This window comes from Lissotriton helveticus, chromosome 1_2 (assembly GCF_964261635.1).
Source record: "Lissotriton helveticus chromosome 1_2, aLisHel1.1, whole genome shotgun sequence".
Classification (NCBI taxonomy): Eukaryota; Metazoa; Chordata; class Amphibia; order Caudata; family Salamandridae; genus Lissotriton; species Lissotriton helveticus.
Window position 1 is genome coordinate 42,382,891 of NC_136058.1, and position 16,883 is coordinate 42,399,773.

Genomic DNA, 16,883 nt, shown 5'->3' on the forward strand with positions numbered 1-16,883 from the left:
TTCCCATTGTCTATTTAAGGTGGCCCTTGATAGATCCGATCTTATTTGGAAGTTAAAGCCATCTCCTGACAGGGATTTTTGCTTAAGTGCTAGATTGAGAATCTGGTCCTTTAAAGAATAGGTGTGGAAGTTTACCAATACCTTACGTGGTTTAGACCTCTGTGTATTCAATCTGAAGGGATCCCTGTGTATGCGCTGTATATCTAGAGATAGTTCCTCTTCTGAGTGATCCAAATTGAGAGATTTTTTTAAGAGCCGGACAATGTATGTCTTGATATTCGAGCCTTCACTACCTTCCGGCACATTTAAGATGCGAATATTAGAGCGCCTAGAGTTATTCTCCAAAATCTCCAGCCTATCAGCTAGGGAGGTATCCTCCCCTTTTAGTTTTGTAATCTCTTCTTTGGCATTGTCCAGTTCAAGAGAGATCACAGCAACCGTCTCCTCAAGTGCTCCAGTTCTCGAAAATAGTCCGTCCATCTTGCTGTCCAGGGACTCACAATAAGATCTAATTTCTTTCTGGATTTTCGCTGACTCGTCAAACCCCCGTTTTATGTCTGCTGACAAATTTGAGAGCATGGGCAATAGAGATGAAACCGTGAGATCTGGGAAAGCCCTTAGGTCTGCCTACTAGGGCGGGCTGGGACAAAGAAAGCATTATAGCCTTCAAGAAATAAGTTACATTCAACCGATCATGTTTCCAGTAAACAGATCGCCCAATATTGTTTCACAAATTGCGTCCACAATGGGTCAGAGAGCTTATTAGCCAGGCCTGCAATAATCCAATATATTATGTTATTGTCAGATACACTAGGGCCCCCCTTATCTTGTACACGGTCATCCTGCTGATTTAACACTGTCTCTCGGCCCGTCAATGGAGGGCTAGTAAGTCAATCACATGACTCCATTGTTGTTAGTGGGGAAAATCTGTTCGATAGCTCCAAAGATGAAGGGACAAGGTGTAGTTGACTTGGGGGCAACTGATGCAAGTGAGCTGTAGGCGGGGGCAAGTATGAGTAAAGAGGTGAAAATCTACCTGACAGGCCATCTAGAGGGGCCACAGAGTTGGTGTGGATATACCCTGGTCTATCCGGTCTATAAAAGTATCCAAGCGGAAAGGCCGTGATGGACGACCTAACGCCGGAAGGAACAGAGTATGGGTCCGCAAACAGGATCCTTTCAGCTAGATGCGGTCTGTTAAAGTTTACAAGAACACAATCACCCATGACTGTTTTGCAAGACCTGCCTATCCAGCTTACTCTAAGCACCATGTTAATATTTTTTTCTACCGTTGGTCCCAATGTGGTGTTGTTCGATAACCAGTGAAGAAATTTGTTCTTCAACTGGAAAAAATCTTCTTCAGTACCCTGTGGGAGAGATGGTATATTACCCAAAACAACTACATAAGTGGTGGATTCTGGGGTCAAATTAATAACTGGTAGCACTGCAGCTGTCACTTTAGATGATTACCTCCAGTGGTGAGCCGGTCAGGGGGACCAGCAAGGTTAGTGGTCACGATGCAAGGGATAAAGGATGCTGAAGATGCTCAAGGTTGCTGTGTATGTAATGAGGTCAACAGGGATCTTGCTGCGACTACTCCTCTGTCAGCGAAGGGGGTGAAATGATCCTGGTCACAGGGTCGACATCCCTTGAAGTCCTCTAGGTGTTGGCAGAAGTCCAGTAACAACTGGGCTATTGGTCACCCCACTGGACTGTCGGTTGTCCAGTATTGCAGTCACAGGCCATTCTCAGGAGGTCCATGCTACACTCCCGTGCCACTCCGGGGCTCATTGAACTCGGGTTCAACTTTGTGCATCAGGGATTGATTTCAGATTGAAAGGTTTGGGCCACCAACTTGCCCCAGCAGGCTTCCTCAGCTGTTTAGTCCCTGTGCTGCAAATAGGAGACCAGCTAGCTGGTCTTTGGAGTCCCTTGGCTTCATTTGGGCTCTGGAGATGACTTCTCCTTAGCAGGACAAGGCAAACACAGTCCTTCTCTTTTGCTATCCATGAGGTGTAGCAGGTGCTGCCCACGGCGGTGCAGCCTATCTTTGCTGGTTCCCTGGTGCAGCAGGGCAGTCCTTCCTCTGTCCTTCTTCCAGTCCAGTGTAGATCTGAGTTTGAGGTGCCAGGGGGCCCTACATATGCTCAGAAAATGCCCTCAGGGTAGGACGCTGTTGGTAGCAAATGGGCTACCAGGTTCCCTCCCACCTGATGACCACTTCCTGTAAAGTGTGGTATCTGGGCATCCCAGGATGCACCATTCTGCCAATTTCCAATATGGGAGGATTCCTGTCTCGGCATGTGGCGCTCCCTAGGCCAGACTTGGGGTCCTCTGAGTTGGGCTAGGGTCAGAGATTGGCAATTCCATGGTGTCACTAAGGGTTAATAGGATTCTAGGTATATGTATAGAGTATAAAAAAGCGTGAATAGATGTGATTTGCATGACAGGATGACACGACAAGGCCATAAAGGTTCTTCTAATAATCATAGAAAGTGGTGTGTATGTCACTTTGTGTATGTGCACTGTCGCCCTAGAACGAAAATATGTCTGTAATGGAAGTGGTTGATTTCTCTTGCTGTACGAGACAAGCCAGAAGTCTACCAGACTTATTAGCTTTGGAATGGGATTTGACAGTGTATGTGCTGAAGTCAATGCAGCACAGTCTTTCAGGAAGGGAGGTGTATTTCTCCCTAGTAGCCAAGAGGGCTTTTTAAGTTACCTTCCGGGTAAATACAACAGCCTCACACTGTCCCAGTGTACCAATGAAGCTTGCCTGCAACTCCCCACCCTACCGTTGATACAGCGCCTGAATTTAGCTACATTATATGATTCCTTTCAACAAATGGGAACGCTGTAGACCCTGTACTCACCTCAAAGTAGTTGTTGATAACCTTATGTAGGATGGACCTAAATGCTGAATCCTGCAGTAAATCAAGTTTGAGCATCCATGTCGGGACTGACAGTGGTAGGGTCCTACACCAATCCACCACTACCATGATAGGGTTGTGGTCCGGAAAGGTATTACCCAGGAAATCAGTCTGAGACATTGACATGTATCATATTTTAGAGGAAAAACAATCAAGTCAGGCATGTAAGACATGAGATAGTTAGTAAAAGGAATACTCATTTTTGGTTTGATAGTGGATTCTCCATATATGTCCTATGGATCAATGCAACAGCCACTGTTTTCGCAGGGATGGATGGGAGCAAGGGGTGGGATTTGTTGAGGGTAGAATCCATAGTGCAATCAATGTCCAAATCGAGAACCCACAGGATGCAGGCCCATCTATTCAACAACTGGGACAGGGTGGATAGGAAGTCTACTTGGTCGATGTTACGGAGATATAGGCTGCCCAGAATTATAACAATACCATGAACCAGCCCTTTCACCAAAACATATCTGCCTTCCCTGTCTATCTCAACAATAACTGAACTGACTGGACACCCGGGCGCAGCCAGATAATAGTGCCTCTCGCATTTGCAGAGTAGCTGATGTAAAAACATTGGCCCCTCTACCTCTTCAATAACCTTGTCCCCTCGAGCTCTGGTCCTGAATAAACATGGCATGCACATATAAGCATTTAATATGGGAATATATGCTGTGCCATTTCTTAAGAGTGCACAGTCAGCAGACATTCCATGACATATAGGCCAAGCGATTAAAAGGAGTCATTATGGGCCGCGTTTTTTCCTGGAAGAGGCTGTTCCCCCGCACACCCCCAGCCACCATGTGGAAGTGAAGGTATACACCACACAACAACAAGTATGTCCACATGCTCTGATGACCCCAACATCTAAAACCTAAATCTAACTTGCAAAAACAATCCAGCAGGATCAGCAAGGCTCACTGACAGCACCCTACCCTGTGACAAGTGAGGAAAGGAGTATAGTTCACAGGACATATGGCTGTCTAATGTCTTGGACTAATACTCCTCCCTCGGGGACTACTGGAGGCAGGAGGGCAATTTAGTGTGAATGTGACTGCAATCTTCAGTGACTCCAGATCACATGCTATAAACAGATACAGCTTTTTCAGACAGTGCATCTATTCATCGACTTCCTCCAGGGAGCTACATTGATAGGTGCATTGCCACCATCATTCCCATACATGGAATCATACAATAATGAGCTCTAAAAGAGGAAATATCCACAACGAGAAGATAAATAGATGTTCCTTCAGGTGGAGTGACAGGCATGCTGCAGGTTTCTTTTCCTCTCAAATCTCTCCCTCTGCGCTATCACCAGGAGTGAGCCCCTGGAGCTTTATCCAAACAGAAATCTCTCATGGTAATCAACTTCATATACCAGAAGGAGAGCCCATATTCTGCCTGCTCTCCAGTTGATGGAGAGAGATGGCGAGCACTGTGTTACAATCATGCACCACACCTACATCCAGGCCCAGCAGCCAGCACTTGTAGCTTGATAGCATCGGTTCTGCAATACATATCATTAGCTATGTGTTTGCGCGCCTTCCGATATTAACTCATACTTTCACATGTCTTAACTAACGAATCCAGCATAGTGGAAACTCTTTTGCTGCACACCCGCTGTAAAAGAGATCACATTTTCCAGGATTAGCTCATCTAGTAAAGGTTTTCTATTTCCATTTTAGGATTTGTAGTCCTGATTTTATAGTGAGACAAAAAAAAGAGTACAACCCCTAGAATGTCAACGAAGGCACCTAGACTGGAAGAGCTACACACATGTACATGGGAAACTTGACAGCTTCACTCTAACTATAGGATATGTGAAATGTGTCCTGCATTCTCTTACTAAATGGCACCGCAGCATCAGTAGTGTGCCACTTGGTGACTAGCAGCCCCTTTCCTATCCAGCGATTTTTGCTAATTTATGTTAAATCATTCTGGTTTTCTCTAAACTACAAAGCCAACTAAGGTAGAAAAAGCAACAACTCTGATCAGTTCAGGCCTGCTTTCAAAGTTAAGGAGTTCTATATGTATGTACTTTCCTAGTCTTGGTCCTAATTGGGATAGTGATTTTATTAAATATTTGTTATGACTAAAACAACATATTTTGCTCTTTAGCTAGGTGGCATTGGATATTGAGAAGCTGGCTCTCTTTAAATTGTGGACTTCCACCATGTTTAAAGTATTTTCTGTTACGTGATATATATCCTACTACCAAACTGAGTTGGTGGAGGCCCTTCATTTTAATGCTGCATGCTTTAATATAGCTTTGTAGCCCGCTGCCAACGGCTATATCTGTTGCTAAAGGCCCTGAACCTGCGTTATAGGCCTGAGCCACAGGCAAGGGCCTCAAATGAGGTAGATGGCCTTATCCAACCGATATTGTGCTAGGTAGAATAACTATAACGCTTTTAGAAAACCCCATCCACTCAGGACATAATATGCTAACTTAAAAACAGGAGAAACAGGAAGACAAACATTGGAATGTTGGAGAAGAAATCTTATACCAGACATTATTGAGCCTGAGCTGCTCCATTGTCTTCACTAGAGCACTCAAAATTCCCATGTGTTCGAATTATTGTGTGAACGCCCACAAACTGGTAAAACAGTCCCTGTCATGGAGACCGTTTTCTTGGAAGTTCTAGACTTGACATTCTGGCCTACTCTGTATCACAACGCTGCACCACTGCATAGTGGAGGAAGGGCTCTGCTTGCAAAGTAACACTGGCATCAATGTTTACCTCATCTCAGCGTTTTGTCAAAGTTCTTCAAAAGAAGTGCCCCCTACTGAAATTGTAAGAAATTTTTTTTCACAAAATATAATCACCTTTTTTGTTTTTAGTTACAGGCTATTATGAAATTCATAAATACTACTTCAAAATGACAGTACCTATTTACTCCTCTAGATAATTCAGTACAAAACGAACCTGTCCTCCCAAGCAGTCTCATATGTAGAATGTGTTTTGTCTTGGTTTTGGCAGCTGTGGTTTAAAGGAGAGACTTGCTTCCTGATTGGCTGAGGCTTTACCAGATTTGGGTTGTTGGGCACCGTGGCCTTCTATGAATTGGGAAGCTTCTATTAAGTAGCAAATACGTATTATTTACTGAAAAGTGCATGTTTGACGCATGTTACAACCTCTGTTTTTCCCTGCAGGAAACCAATTTTCAAGATGAAATAGAGGCGGTTAAAGAGATTATTTCAAAGATCAACCACATTCATTCCCACAATTCACCCGTTTTGATTATTCAAAGAATGATACGAGGATATTTAACAAGAAAGAAAATGGGGTATGTAACGATTATTGTCAAATAATTCAGGGCATGCACTTTTGCATACAGTTAGTAGTATTATTACCTTCAGGTAGTGAAAGTGGATGCTGCTATGGAACAGGGACTATTTCCTGTTGCTAGTGTTTAGTTTTAACGTGCATTTCTCGTATATTGTATATTTGTGTGGAGAGGGGCAAGAAAGGCTCAGGGTATAAAAGAGGGAAGGGAAGTCTGACATTGATATTGATGCAGCTTTGTCGAGAGAACATGAGGGGCACCAAGCCCATTTCAATAATAAACAATTCCTAGGCAACTAATAGGTATGTCAGTAGGCTGGTCAAACCACACAATAGGTAAAAATGAACAACAGTGTACTGAAATAGATGATAACCAATTAATTTAACATAAATATTGAATTATATAAAATATACATACAGATTATATAAACTTCACAGTAAGTAATCATACATTTAAATAAAATATATGTCAAACAATGAAAGACATAAAACAGTACAAAAATCCAATACATACATAGTGTTAAGATCCAATGTCAATGATAAAATTGCTATAACAAAATAGTTTTAAAAAGTTTTGATCTATAATATAACAGTGGTTATAATGTTGGTTTCAATCCCACTCCAATTGCTGATATGGTTTCCATGGTTCAGCCCTAGCGCACCAATAGGAAACACCTCATAAGAGGTTTGATCATCAAAGGACCAAGAGGCAGTTTTGTGGGTATCAGTATCCACAAGTGTGAGGGGACATGCAACTTAATACACGTTGCTTTTCTAGAGAGTATACACCTCATGGAGTAGGTTGAACATTCAAAGCTGTAGATGCAGGAGAAAGGAAAGGGTTTGATATTTGGGAGTTGATCCTGCACTTTGTGTTACTCTTTTGTAGGTGGCTGCCTTTGCCCATTGGGCAAGCAGTTCCCTGATATCTGGTACAATCACCTTTCTTTAGTGCCTCAAGATGTGGAGTTTGGCCAGAGCCATTGCCAGCCATATACAAGTGTCATTATTGAGACTAGATATGTAAGACTTATCATGTAGAAGAGTTTGATGAGCAGTGGCGGCAAATGGCAAATCATAGGTGATAGACATTCAGTCCCAAATACCAGCTCAGTAATCTACAATAAATACCATGTCAGGACCAAAGCTATGTGGATCAGATAGCAGGGAGGTTGGCAGCAAAACCTGCAGTTAGAGTGTGGGAGACGACTTGCTCTGTGTAATGTAGCAGCTGACTTAAAACCAGTTGTCCAAGTTCAAATTCAAGTTCAAGTTCAGAAATTTGTATAGCGCACTACTCACCCAAAGGGTCTCAAGGCGCTTGAGGGAGGGAGGTGAATTTACTTATCGAATATCCAGGTGTTTAGTTGCTTTCTGAAAGAGAGGTGGTTCTGAGTGATGCGGAGGTGGGTGGGGAGAGAATTCCAGGTTTTAGCAGCTAAGTAGGAGAAGGATCTTCCCCCCATGGTGGATCTGTGGATGCGCGGGATTGCGGCGAGGGCTTGATTGGACGATCGTAGTTGGCGGGAGGGGGTGTAGAAGGATAGACGCGTGTTGAGGCATTCGGGTCCTAGGTCGTAGAGGGCTTTGTGTGCGTGGGTGAGGAGATGGAACGTTATTCTCTTGTTGACAGGGAGCCAATGGAGGTCTTTCAGGTGGTCGGAAATGTGAGCTTGCCGAGGGATGACCAAAATGAGCCTGGCTGAGGCGTTTTGGATGCGTTGGAGTTTTTTCTGTAGTTTGGCTGTGGTTCCGGCATAAAGGGTGTTGCCATAATCCAATCGGATTGTGACCAGTGCGTGGGTGACTGTCTTTCTTGTTTCGGTGGGGATCCAACGGAAGATTTTTTTGAGCATTCGTAGGATGTTGAAGCAAGATGCTGAGACGGCGTTGACTTGTCTGGTCATCGAGAGGGAGGAGTCTAGGATGAAGCCCAGGTTACGTGCGTGGTCCGTAGGTATGGGTGCGGTTCCGAGGGCCGGTGGCCACCATGAGTTGTCCCAGGCAGAGGGGGATGGTCCTAAGATGAGGACTTCTGTTTTGTCCGAGTTTAGTTTTAGACGGCTGTTCGTCATCCATTCGGCTACTTCTTTCATCCCTTCGTGTAGGTTGGTTTTGGCGGTGTTTGGGTCTTTTGTGAGGGAGAGGATCAGCTGGGTGTCGTCTGCGTAGGAGATGATGTTGAGGTTGTGTTGGCGCGCGATGGATGCGAGGGGACTCATGTATACGTTGAAGAGGGTGGGGCTGAGTGACAATCCTTGTGGTACGCCGCAGATGACTTCGGTGGCCTCTGATTTGAAAGGGGGGAGGCGGACTCTCTGGGTTCTTCCGGTGAGGAACGATATTATCCAGTCCAATGCCTTTCCTTGTACTCCGATGTTGCTGAGGCGTTGTATGAGGGTGCTATGACAGACTGTGTCGAAGGCTGCGGATAGGTCAAGTAAGATGAGAGCAACTGTTTCTCCGTTGTCCAGTAGTGTTCGGATGTCATCTGTTGCTGCGATGAGGGCGGTTTCGGTGCTGTGTTTGGCTCGGAAGCCTGATTGAGAGGAGTTGAGGGATTTGTTGGATTCTAGGAAGGCGGCGAGCTGACTGTTGACTGCTTTCTCGATGACTTTGGTGGGGAATGGGAGGAGCAAGATGGGGCGGTAATTCTTAAGTTCGGTTGGGTCAGCCGTGGGTTTCTTCAGAAGGGCGCTGAGTTCGGCATGTTTCCAGTTTTCTGGGAAGGTGGCGGAGTTGAGGGAGCAGTTGATTACGTCTCGGAGATGGGGTGCAATGATGGAGTCTGCTTTGTTGAAGATGTGGTGGGGACAAGGGTCGGTTGGCGATCCTGAGTGGATGGAATTCATCAGGCGGATGGTGTCTTCAGTGGTGATTGGGTTCCAGGCACAAAGGTTGTTAGAGGGGGGTTTTGGTTCGGAGGTGGGTGGAGTGGGCCTGTCTTCGGACTGGTTTTGAAAGCCGTTGTGTATTTCGGCGATTTTGTTGTGGAAGAATGATGATAGAGAGTCGCAGAGGTCTTGGGAGGGGGTGATGTCGTTAGTGCCTGCGGAGGGGTTAGTGAATTCTTTGACGATGTTGAATAGTTCCTTGCTGTTTTGGGCATTGTTGTCAAGTCGATCCTTAAATTCTGATTTCTTGGTGGATCGGATGCGTTGGTGGTGTTTGCGGGTGGCGTTTTTGAAGGAGGCTAGGTTGTCAGTGATAGGGTTTTTTCTCCAGGTTTTCTCGAGAGTCCGACGGAGCTTCTTAGATTTCTTAAGGTCATCGTTGAACCAGGGGGCTTTTTTGTTCCCTTGCTTGATTAGATGGTTTTTCAAGGGTGCTAGTTCATCTGCGCTGTGGGTGATCCATTGTGTGAGGTTGGTGGCTGCTTGGTTTGGGTCCGATGAATTGGCAGGAGTGTTTTGTTGAAGCGACGAGAGGAGCTGGTCGGTGGTGATTTTGTTCCAGTTTCTTGGGGGAATAGGTTGTGGGGGGTTGTGGGACGTGGCTTTTTTTAGTGGAAGTGAACGCAGCTGTGGTCCGTCCAGTGGAGAGCTGTGGTGTGATCGAAGGAGATGTGCTTGCTGGAGGTGAAGATAGGGTCGAGCGTGTGTCCGGCGGAGTGGGTGGGGGTGTCAACGAGTTGTTTGAGTCCGAGATTGGCCATGTTGTCCAGAAGGGTGGTGGTGTTGTTGTCGTTTTTCTTGTCCAGGTGGAAGTTGAGGTCTCCCAGTAGAATGTAGTTCTCGGATGGGATGGCATGTGGGCTGATGAAGTCAGCGATGTCTTCACTGAATTGTGAGCGGGGTCCTGGGGGTCTGTAGATAAGGGTGCCTCTGAGTGTGGTTTTGGGGTCAGTGTGAATCTGGCTATGGCGATGTCGGGGGCTGATGAGGCGTTCATCCAAGTTTCTGTAAGGAAGGCGACGTCCGGCAATGTAGTGTCGAGTAGGTTCCAGAGTTCGATGGAGTGTCTGTGGACTGAGCGGGTGTTGAGCAGTAAGCACTTTAGGTGGTTTGTGTCAGAGCTTTGTTTGGAGTTTGTGGATTTGGTGTGGGTCCTGATGCAGTCGAACTTGCAGGAGTGGCAGGTGAAGGGTCCATGGGTGTGTCCTGGAGCGGCTTGGTAGCAGTTAGGGAGTGGGCCGGGGTTAGGTGCTGAGAGGGTTGCGGCGTTGTATGCTAAGCGGGTGGAATGGGATTTGCGTGGACCAGGGGGGCTGGCGCTGGGCGTGGTCCAGGCGCGGACGGGCGTAGACTTGCTTACCTTTGGCGCACCTTTGGCGCGCATAGGGCGCGACCGCTGCGCGTGAACGCTGCGCACGTAGGCATCTCTCATATGTGGGTAGTGGAAGGGGAGGGGCGAGGGAGGATCAGCTGGGAGGCGGGAGCGGGGTGGAGATCAGGGCAGGGAGGCACAACACAACAACAAAAAACAAAATGGCAGCAAGCCAATATCGCAACAGGATTGGGGCACAATTGTAAATAGCGCGATGCAAATGGCAGTGGCGCCGGCACAATCAGGCACAAATAAGTCTGCAGGCAGCCAGCACAAGTTCAAATATCGTACAAGCGCACCTTGGCAATCAAGCGCTACGATCTAATTTACATCAGTAATTTAATAAATAATAATAAACAGGCGGGGCAATCTAGCGCTACGAACTCTAATAAATAATTATGCAGGCTAAAGCAGTTGTGGGTGCAAGGCGAGATAGGCACTCAGCAGTCTGGCGGTAAGCGCTACGATACCAGGCGAGGCAGGGAGCAGCGTGTGGAGCGACCTCTTCTGCTGGGAGCAGGACGGTCACCAAGCAACCTTTCTAGCCAGTCTCAGGATTGATATGGCACTTTGACCAGGAGGAACTATATCAATTGTGAGAGATGGTGTGCCATGTAATAATAGTCCCTGGGTGGCTGTTGTAAACCACCCACTGCTGTATGTGCATGTAATTTGAAGGCTTTCAGTACTGTATCTATACCCCATGCACATTGTTTGATCTCTGTATTTATGTTAGCTATGATGGCTCTAGGGTTAGTTATGAGTATCATATCAGATGCATAGATGTATCTAAGGGTCAGAACCATTGACAACACTTGGATCCTTCAGCACATTAGCGAGAAAGGTGGAATTATCTTGTGAAGTCATTCTGCGTTTTTAACAGTGGGGGGAAGAGAGTACCTATAATCATATTCTTAAGCCGCTCTTAACAAGGATAACAAGGCATTTCAGGCTAACGGGCATCACATTTCTCCAGTTGATTTTGTACCCAGAGCAATTTGAGAAGCAATGGATCAGGGTCAGTAGTGATGGCAGGGAAGTGTCAGGTGTCATGGATGTAAGTAGGATATCATCAGCGTTTAAAAATATTTTAATTGATCTCACCTATGTGAGTACCCTTAATGCCCTCAGAATCATATATCCTATTTGCTGCAGTTCTAAACAAAAAAGGGAGGGCAAGGGGCAAACCTTTTGCATCACTTTTCATGTCTAAATGTCCCTTGACAGGAAACTTCTGCAATTCACTTGGGCTGATGGATTATTACAGAACCAGCTGGCTAATGAAAAAAAATCCTTGTCAAAGATCAACCCTCTCAAGGACTCGAAAGAGATCTCCCTATTCAATACATTCAAATGCATTCCTTGTGTCATGCAAGATGACCAAGACATCTTCTGCCATGTGCCTAGTGAACCAGAGCAAGTGTGCCACTGTCCTCAAATGGTACTGAAATTAGTGACACAGCACTAAACCCACTTGCAATTCATAGACCACAACAATATTATTCTAAGTAATCTATTCGTAAGGATTTAAATGCCCACATTAAGTAGCATTGTGGGGCGATAGCTAACAAAGTCAATGGGGATTTTCCTCTCGTTAGGAATAAGACAAATAATTGTTTTGGTGGAGACAAGAAACAATGGCCCAGTATCATCTTCTGCCTTCAACATTGCATAAAGCATAGATACTATCAGTGCTTTGCTGGATTTTTACATTTCAACTGGAAACCTGTCTTCATTAGTTGATTTGCGAGTTGGAGGGTCTGAAGTTGCCGCAGAGATTTCATTTAAAGAGATCTCGCCACCCTGCGTAGCTCGAGCTTCTTTCACAAGCTATGGTTGTGTCAAGTTGCTTAAGAATAGTTCTTTGGATACTGTAGAGGCTGCTTCTTCTGACACATAAAATGTCACATAAAATGAAGTAAAAGCTTCTGTATTTCCATCAGGTAAGTAAGTTCTAGACCTTATGTGGTGCGAACTGCTGGAATTGTCTAGTGGGCGTCCCTTTGTCACATTTGCACTTCCAATTGCCTAAATGCCTTCTCTTCCTGCTCATAGTGTCTCCATCTGAGTTTCACTAAGGCGGTGTCTGTCTTAGCCATATAGAGGGAAGTCTGTGAGAATTTAGCACCCTGCATTTGTGGACCTAGCAGAGTCGACAGTCTGCTGTTATCCCTAATGGTTTATGACCTGACCAACTGTGTGCAACAAATGTATTCTGCTCTCACTCGTTGCTTGGCTATCATAGAGTCCCGGAGGACTTGGCTGAGATAATAGAACTAGTATTATCCAAATTATACGTCCAGACATGGGTTTTAAGTGGAAGTGGGTCTTCCTCTTCTGGAAATCTGTATTTACTTGCTGGCCCTCTCCAGTTTGCCAGAGGAAGGTTCATGAGCCCAAAGTCCAGATCTAGTCACCTCCAAGAGTAAACTAAAACACCGCCTTCCAGAAAGCAAATGGAGGAGGTCATGGGCACTAGGGATCCTTCCATTAGAAGAAAATCTGTACAGGAAGAAGTAACAAATAAAGGCAAACAGAAGGTAAAAACCTTAACTTGTAGGTTCATCAATCGCCAAACCGTGGTCACTCATGACGTTGTGTAGGAGGACAAAACATTATTTTCACCTTCATCTTCAGAGCCTGTCTTTCCAGGTGAGATTCTAGTACTAGGTGCCAGTCATCGCCAACCATCACGAGTGGAACCGAACACAGTAATCAACCTGGACTGTATAGATAGGAAGCCTCTCAATTATTCGATGCATAGATTGTCCCGACTAGCATCACAGAATACACACAAGAGCATATCACAGTATGAAAAAGCCTACAGAGAAATGTATTCTGTTAAGAGTCGCCTTAACCTGCGCTTCTTAGCACTGTGACGAGCCTAGAACATCTATTACTAAATATATTCAGCTAGTAATAAGAGCCCAGCCCACCTAGTGCCACTTCAGTTCTCCGACTCTGATAGAAAGGCGTGTCTCTTGCAGCAAGGCAACATCGGGCGTTTATTGCTGAGGTGGTACACGATCATGTTCTCGAGAATGCAATGAACAACACAATAGTAATAAAGCCTGCTTACACAGCGTTGGTGTACAGTATCAGTAATAGGCTGAAATATCAAGAGTTAAAACAAGAGCCGTTATGGCAAAGGTTATGATCACACTTCTCCTGGATGGCATTATGTGATGCACGATACCACGGGAGGAAGTTTCAGAAGGGAGCGTGATTTGAGTCTCTCGCTGTTGCCTACACGATATAGCACTTTGGTGGGCCTGCCAGAAGGCAGCCACATGAATATAACTTGAACTACTAATAATCTGAGCCTTCCACACCAGTGGCTTTGCTCAATGGAATATATTACGGAGGTTCAGTCAAGATCCTTTACATATGGTCAACTGAATCTCACAGGCAACAGGTGTGTGTATTCCAGTTGTATAGAAAGATGAAGAGTTCACTGCCGGGCGCCCGTATCGCTCCAGAACATTACTAGCAACACACCTCAGTGGCAAAAATCCTCTCTCTTGCATGCAGAGTAGAGAAGATAATAACAACAGTATTTCTGACACAGCAGAGATGAACAATTGTGTAAAAATAACAGACAGACAGGCAGTTCTAGGCACAACAGGCTAACTCTCTACGTTCAGTGGTGGAGGTGGGTCCTCAGGATGAAAGTAGATTTCATGGCATTTGGGAAGTCCTGCACAATACACTGTGGGTGTTTCAAATGGCAACTTCCCTTTCTCGGGCTTTACAGTGTAGGGCAAAAGCAGCCCATCAGAAAGTAACAGATAGCTAATAACAGGCGCCGCAAGATTGAGCTCTCTTATGCAGTCATTATTAACTGAAGTGACATTTCACCCTGGGATTTGAGTTTTTTGCCGGCCATTGAGTCTGTACATTTGGAATAGTGTGTGTTTAATTTAGGAATTAGAGCAAATATTTATTAGACACACACTGAAAATGGGCACGCGAGGTAGCAATACGTGTAAGAAGTAAATTATTATGCGCATTTATTTCACATCTGTGATGTTATGGATCCAGGGCACAGCACCTTTTGATGTAGCATCTGTGCAATCATACATTATATAGGTCAACTTGCCTTCTTGACCACTGAAATCAAATCTAGGCCTTGCTTCTCAAAAACATAGTGTAAATGGCAGGTATGGTATTTGTTGGGAATTCTGATCAAAACAAGACCAAAATGACGAAAATCCAATCAGTAGAAATCGAGATATGAATTTATAAAGATTAAATCCAAAAACAATGCTTAGAAGTCAATAGTGCTAAAGGGTCACCGGAGGGCACACAAATCTGAAAAGTTAAGCCAAGCCTGATGGAATGCCGGTCCGCTACAGTTCCAAACAGTTCCAGCTGAAGTTTTACATTCTCATGTTGAACCAAGGGTCTGGTTCTTTGGGGAAGAGTTCGGCAGGGGCATGGTGAGCGTCGCAGTTGATGGGGCGTAAAAAGCCGCCGTGAGTCATGGGCAGGGGGCCTCGTGGTCACGAGCACCAATCCTGCTGTGCGAAGAGACAAACTTGTGCCCCCTTGTGTTGATCATTCAAGCAAGTGGGTGACACAGTTCCAGAGTGAACGGGGCCCTTCTTGATTGCAAAGAGCCCACAATTTAGACTTAGAGGGGCTGTAGTGCAGCAATTCCACTTCTGAGGCCCAGGACTGGAGGGGGCACCCCAGGCAAGAGTAGGACTCAAAGATGGCTGAGTCCAACAGCACCAGGAGAGTTGCAATAAGTCTTTTGTGACCCTGGGACTTCGATGAACAAGAGGGAATTCAGCAAGACCGTGGAGAATATTGGGTTCAAGGACGTAGAGAGCGGGTCCAGTCTCTTTCACTGTTAGGCAAGATGCAGAAGGCAGCAGGCCAACTCAGCAGTGCAAGTTGCAAAGTGGCAGGCCCTCCCCTAGAATAGCAATCAGCCAACAGCAGGCCAACACAGCGGAGCAAGTAGCAGAGTGGCAGTCCCTCCAACAGCACAGTAGCTATTCTTTCAGGCAGAATATCCTACGTTCCAGTAGAGTTCTTACATGGTGAAGGTAGGGGCCCAGTACTTATACCCAAATGTTCCTTTGAAGTGGGGGAGACACCAAGAAGGCAGTTGAAGATCACAAGGTCCCTATCTTTCCTGCCCTGGCTCCAGTCACACTACAGGGGGTTATGCAGCTCTTTGTGTGGGACATGCACAGCCCTACTCTGGTGCAAGTGTCAGCTCCTCCCTCCTAATCTGCCTCGGGAAGACCTGTCAGCCAGATGATTGGCCATCAGGTTGCAAATGTCACATCCCAGCTCCCTTTGTGTGACTGTCCAGAGCACAGCTTCCCAAACTTTTCATGTTAGTGACACACTTTTTGGAGATGCATCATTTTGGGACACAGTAAGTCAATGTAGTGAGCGTGCGTAGCGAGCGAGCGAGCCCAAACCACCTAAGGAGGGTTCGGGGAGGGGGTTTTCTCCCCCGGAAGCAAATGTTCTCCCTCCCTCTGTCTCTCTCCCTCTCTCTCTGTCTCCCTCCCTCTCTCTCCCTCTCCCTCCCTCTCCATCCCTCTCCCTCTCTCTCCCTCCCTCTGCCTCTCTCCCTCTGTCTCCTCCCTCTGTCTCCCTCTCCGTCTCTCTGCCCCTGTCCCTACCTTTATCTGTCTGCCCCTGTCCCTGCCTCGATCTGTCTGCCCCTGTCCCTGTCTCTATCAGTCTCTGTCTGTTCCTGTCTCTGTCTGTCTGTTCCTCTCTCTCCCTCTCTCTCCGTCTACCTCCCTCTCTGCCTCCCCCACTCTCTCTCTCCCTCTCGTCTGTATCCCTCTCGTCTGTCTCCCTCTTGTCTGTCTCCCTCTGTCTCCCTCCCTCTGTCTCCCTCCCTCTGTCTCCCTCCCTCTCTGTCTCCCTCTCTCTCTGTCTCCCTCTCTCTCTCTCTCTCTCTCTCTCTCTGTCTCCCTCCCTCTCAATCTCCCTCCATCTCTCTATCTCCCTCCATCTCTCTATCTCCCTCTCTCTCCCTCCGTCTGTCTCACTCACTGTCTATCTCCCTCTCTCTCTCCTTCAGTCTCCCTCTCTCTCTCTCCCCCTGTCTCCCTCCCTCTGTCTCCGTCTGTCTCCCTCTTGTATGTCTCCCTCCCTCCCTCTGTCTCCGCCTGTCTCCCTCTTGTATGTCTCCCTCCCTCTGTCTACGTCTGTCACCCTCTTGTATGTCTCCCTCCCTCTGTCTGTCTCCCTCCCTCCATCTGTCTTGTTCCCTCCGTCTGTCTCCATCCCTCTGTCTCCCTTCCCCCTCTGTCTGTTGCCCTCCTCCCTCTGGCTGTCTCCCTCTGTCTGTCCCCCTCTCTCTCTCTCTCTGTCTCCCTCCCTCCCTCTGTCTTCCTACCTCCGTCTCCCTCTGTCTGTCACCCTC

General features: G+C 46.4%; 1 protein-coding gene across 1 annotated transcript in view; it reads left to right on the forward strand.

The window, feature by feature from the left end:
* Positions 1-16,883, forward strand: part of LRRIQ3 (leucine rich repeats and IQ motif containing 3) — a 418,548-nt gene that overhangs the window by 123,496 nt on the left and 278,169 nt on the right. The window contains 1 exon segment of the mRNA XM_078673417.1: positions 6,085-6,218. Coding sequence (XP_078529543.1) covers positions 6,085-6,218 — 134 coding nt within the window.